Below are 5,472 nucleotides of genomic sequence, written 5' to 3'. Positions count from 1 at the left end.
GCGAAAAATTCACCGAAAATGACGCACAGAATTGAAATGGCCACTTTGACGTGCCACAAATAGCACAACTTTAATCAGCCCACAGCAGATCCGATAAATTCCCTAGGAAGAGTTCACTCCAAATACAAGGTGAAAGTTCTTCAGAAACTGAAAATGAAAATGAAAAGGTTGACTTCCTGTGGGGTTTTGGGTATGGCGTCCAAAGAGGCCTTTTATGTACGGTCTTAACACGTTACATCGTGGCTACCGAGGTTTTTAATACATATCGTTGAAACGTGGTGCCGGGGCTGTTTTGTTGAAATACTATAGGGGCGGCTACAAACACGACAAACATGATGTTTTGTATGTGAGCTACAAGGCACCACTCTTCACGTGCCCTGTGATTTCATATTCATAACTATTACGGTCTCCGCACAGTGTTTACCATTGCTACCAGAGCACACCTAGTGGGCGGATTGTTGACAAGTTCTTTAACGAGCCCTCCAGTGAGCGATGGCAAGCATCGTACCAAGTTTCATTTTAATCACACGTGCCGATGCGGAACATATAACTTGTTCCATTTTAAAGAGCGGGCCACTTGTGGCTATGACCTGAATTGTGCAAGATGCCTAAGGGGAAGACCCACTGGGAACCTATGGACCCAGAGCCTTGGTGTCAATCGGAATACAATGTGGAGAAATGGTCCCAACTTCCTTTTCCACTCAAATCTTCAAATTAACTTTTTTGCCAGGACGGTGCCAGGATGCTACGTGAAAACCTTTCGTGCGAATCGACCAAAGCCCAACATAGGAGGAACACCAAAAAAGTAGTTTATGTCATTTCGCGCTTTAACGCAAAAAAAATCATAGCGGAAGTGGGAGTGGCCTATTTGAACGAACTCCTCCTAGAGAATTTATTGGATCAACTTCAAAATTGGTCAGTACGGTTACAAAATATTGCTGATCAAAAGCTGTGCTATTTGTGACTGTACGTCGAACTGCATGCCCGTGACGAAGTGTGGAATTACGCCGATTGGCCATAAGACAGCTAGTAACAGTCCCACCCTGAACACGTCCTCACAACATGACAATATATAGATATAGTGATAGCGCCACCTACTGGCAACAGGAAATAAGCGCTGCGATGCAATTATGATCTGATTTCCGTGAAATTTTCATGTTGTGGTCCGCACGTGTTACGACGGCACGTGACACGGCCGCAGCACACTCCAAGTTTCTTGGAGTGCGAAGGCCCATTCATCGCTATTTGCAGCTTTAATTATATTTGAATTGTATTTCTGTCAATACTATATTCAATGTTTTTTTTAAAATTAATTTCAATTTTAATATTGACTACATGGAAATAATATTTCTTAAGTTTCTGATATGACTGAATTTATAGAGTGAAATTATCTTTGCTCTTTTCTGGTAACCTGCTTCATTGAGGAGTATATATTTTAATATAATACTGTATTGATAGTTGGTCAGAGGCTGCAGGTGATGCGTGGTCCTCCAATAGCACCTCCTCTGCCCCGACCTCCTCCACCTCCTCCCATGATGCTCCCTCCCACCCTGCAGGGCCAGACAACTCAGGGTCCTTCCCAGCCCATACAGCACATGGCTGCGGCACCTCAGGTCAGAGCTCAAAGACACAAACGGGGTTGGCACAGTATTGCTTTATGTCTTAAGTGTGATATTGTCAGCAATTACTGTCCCTATTAACAGAAATAAATCTACTTTCCCTCTTGTGTTAACATTTATAATAGGCTCACACACACTAGTTACGTATTATAACTCCATACTCTATATATAAAGTATAGGCACAGCCCTCAAAGGTTGTCACTAGTGGCTTCATCTAGTGACTTTTAGTCCACACCCACTTACAACGTAGACCCCACCTCAGAGCTATAGGGCCCATAGCCCCATACAATCTGCATTTATATTATGTAAGTAACATTCTAGTTCATTTAGGTTTTGTTCTCAAAGGTTAATGTTAGTGGGATGTGGGCAAAGCAGGTGGTCCGTCTGCACTGGGTCCATCCGGTAGCCATAAGCAAAAACACACACGCACACGAACACACTTGACAAATCAGTTTCCTGTCCTGTCACAGTACATCATTCTCGCACAGATGGCACAGAAATAGTACAGTACCTATGGTGTGAGGGAGAGCGCACAGTTAGAGCACCCCAAATAAACAACTGACAACTCTGACAAAACACTCAATACAGTGAGTCATACAAACAAATGAAAGAGCAGGGGGTAAGTTATAATTAGTTACAATTAAAATAAGTTCTCAAATCAAAACATCTTAAAAGGTCCAGTGTGTAGGACTTGCATCGTGCAGTGTAGTTGAATATTGCAACACCCTCACCTCAACCCTCCTTTCCAAGTGCGAATGAGAAACTTGAAACGAAAAATGTGAATGCCCCTATCTACAGCCAGTTCAACCTGCCAATCTGCTGCTTCTGTAGATAAAAACGGCTCATTCCACAATTCTTATTTTCAAATGATTATACACTAATGCCATTATATCCTCCTAAATGTTACACACTGAACCTTTAAGATATGACTGGAAAGTACTGTTGCATTTAATTTTTTTTTTACCCTAACGTAGCTTAACCATCTCATATTCTGCTTTAGTACACCTTAAGAACAAATATTACTGGGACCACTACAGAAAATTGCAGATGAACATTTAATGTCCGTGAATTCACATTCTAGACACTACTAATGACAAAACACATCCAGCTATATACTAGTCTTGTTTCCACATTGGTTAACTTGAGACCTACCTTGTGTCTTTTAAATTCTTGTGTTGGCGTGTCTCACTCAGGTCGGTGAGATGGTCTCGATGGTGTCTGCCCCGAACTCGAGACAAGGACCCCCGCCTCCCATTAAACCAACACCATCAATCATCCAGGCTGCACCGACCGTGTACTCTGCTCCTCCTGCCCCCCCTGGACATAAAAGAAATGATGTTAGAGCTCAGAGACAAGCCAGAATGGTATTTTCATTTTGATTTATATCTAACAAAACAATGTCTATGTGCTCTGTTGAAGTATTATGTTCTGAGAGCTTTTTGTGCACTTGTCTGTTTCTTCTTGTGATTTTATATTCTGCTTTTATTGCCTGGACGTGTGTTAGAACACTAGTGACAGTGTCACTACATGAACAGGCAGAATACTGTTATTGTACTATTAGGTGGTCTGAGCCAGTCTTACTGTGTCTAATGTGGATCTTTCAGGAGGAACTGGCGGCCCGCGTTGCAGAGCAGCAGGCAGCAGTGATGGCAGCAGGTCTACTGGACAAGAAGGAGAGTGAAGACAGCAGCACCGTAATTGGACCTAGCATGCCTGAGCTTGAGCCTCCCCCCACTGAGGTACATTTAAAAATCAATAGTCTGCTTTTTTGGAGTCAGGAAAGGCAGGGGAGAGAGGGGATGATATGCAGTTAATGCCACAGTAAGGACTCAACTTTGACACATGCTGCACGTTCTTCCCAGTGAGTGGTTTCACCTCATTGTTCTATTTCCAGCCTAAAATTATAAATACATTATAATGGTAAAAAGACATTACTAGATGAGTTATAGCTCTGGAGATTCCAATTTTAAGTGAACTTAAATTGTGGTGTCCACACATGATTTTAAACTAATGTCTTGGTTGACAGTTTATATAATACAGTTAGGGTTCAGGTTACATCCTGCTAAATGAGATGACAATGCCATCTGCTGTTATGAATGTGTTCCAGCATTGGGTAGTAATAGTACAGATTTGCTGTTATAGCACAAGCCTGAACCAGCTGTGGGCGATTGAGCCACGTATTATGACACACTGTGACACTGCAGTGCCGGTGTTTTAGCCTTTAAGCTTTGGAAAGGATTTAGTAAAGATGCAAAGTGCACTATATGGCCAAAAGTAATTAGACACAAACATTACTACCACATGTGATAGTTGAACATGTCATCTAAAAACTATGGGTGTTATATATGTGACAGTGTGCTTCTGTAACAGCCTCCACTCTTCTGTACAGGCTTTCCACCAGATTTTAAAACCTGCCTGCAGGGATTATAATATACATCTAATAATTTACTAATGCTTTGGCCAAATGTATTAAATAACCATGGACTAGTGCCATGAAATTGTGCATATGTAACCACTGTTTATTTGTAGTTGGTTAGCAGGCATGCAGAGTGTATAAAATATTGGGATTTACCTCCAAACAGGAGGATTAAGATGGCTAAAGTTTGTTTTAAAACAATAACACGTGTAAAAATATACTTTTTGCTTTGAAAAATATACTAATCTATTTGTCACTTTTTGGTAATAAAGTGTGTGTGTGCGTTTGTGTCTTGTAGCCTGTGGAAAGTGCTACAGAAGACAAAAAGAAAGCAAAGGTGGAGAAAGTGAAGAAGTGTATCCGTACTGCAGCAGGGACCAGCTGGGAGGACGCCAGTCTGTTGGAGTGGGACCCAGGTACAAACTGTTGGAGGGACTGAAGGACTGTGATAAAATCTTCAGTTAAAACAGCCTTACACCCCTTCTAAATATTATTTTACATAAAATATCAGCATTTTGTCAATTGTCTCTAACACTAACATTGTCCTCTGTTTTTACCATCCTCTCCTGTACCTTGTTTGGTCTGATTTATGATTGATCGCAATTCTTTCACCACACATACCATTGTTTAAAAGTTGCTTGGTGATTTGATGATAAAGCTTTTCTTTATGGATTACCTGCTGCAGGATAAAGGTAACATTGTCTGAATCTTTGATAATGTTCTTTTCATGTTTACGCGAATCCTGTTTTCTCTCTTTGTTGCAGATGATTTCCGTATATTCTGTGGTGATCTTGGTAATGAGGTCAATGATGACATCCTGGCCAGAGCCTTCAGCAGATACCCGTCTTTCCTCAAAGCTAAGGTTGGCTTGTATTTCTGCTTTGTTTGAAATCATTAGTGTCTTAGTTTAGCATTAGTGAGTACACAAGTCAAAGAAAACTGTACAGCCGTGGTCTTTGTTTTTTTTGTTTTTTTATGATTAACATTTTTTTGTTATTATTATTTTAACAAGACAATAATAACAGTAACCCCCCCACAAACGAACCCCTCCCAGGCCACCACCATCCATGCTGATCCTTTTCTGGTTACCAACATCAAACATTGTGCACCGTCTTATATAGCTATTACTCTATCAATGTAGACAAAACATAAAATAACCATAACAAAATAAACACATAAAATGACTCCAAACGAGGTCATTACAACAAATAAAGTAAACACTACATTAAAGAGATAATTGGTTAACAGATAAAAAAAAGCAATAGCTAAAAAGAATACAAAAAGAAATAAGAAGCACTGTTCTGTATTTATCCACAATAACTGAAAACTTTGCATCTCTCCACCATATGACCTCTTTCAGGAGCCCTTTAAAATTGTAAAAGTATTTGCTTCATATAGATCCAGTCTACCCAGTTGTTTATATGACATTTTTTCGAA

At 40.3% G+C, this 5,472-nt stretch overlaps 2 protein-coding genes across 2 annotated transcripts in view; both read left to right on the top strand.

Moving 5' to 3' along the window:
- The window catches only part of rbm42 (RNA binding motif protein 42), a gene marked incomplete at its 3' end in the record, with an annotated part of 12,366 nt that extends 7,469 nt beyond the window's left edge, over positions 1-4,897 (top strand). Inside the window, 5 exon segments of the mRNA XM_035672511.1 lie at positions 1,459-1,613; positions 2,813-2,983; positions 3,224-3,358; positions 4,334-4,451; positions 4,800-4,897. Coding sequence (XP_035528404.1) covers positions 1,459-1,613; positions 2,813-2,983; positions 3,224-3,358; positions 4,334-4,451; positions 4,800-4,897 — 677 coding nt within the window.
- The window catches only part of ppox (protoporphyrinogen oxidase), a gene marked incomplete in the record, with an annotated part of 54,413 nt that overhangs the window by 41,472 nt on the left and 7,469 nt on the right, over positions 1-5,472 (top strand).

This window comes from Morone saxatilis, unplaced genomic scaffold, assembly GCF_004916995.1.
Source record: "Morone saxatilis isolate NCDOM2014 unplaced genomic scaffold, NCSU_SB_2.0 Contig24, whole genome shotgun sequence".
NCBI lineage: Eukaryota > Metazoa > Chordata > Actinopteri > Moronidae > Morone > Morone saxatilis.
This window is presented reverse-complemented; position numbering and strand designations above follow the sequence as displayed.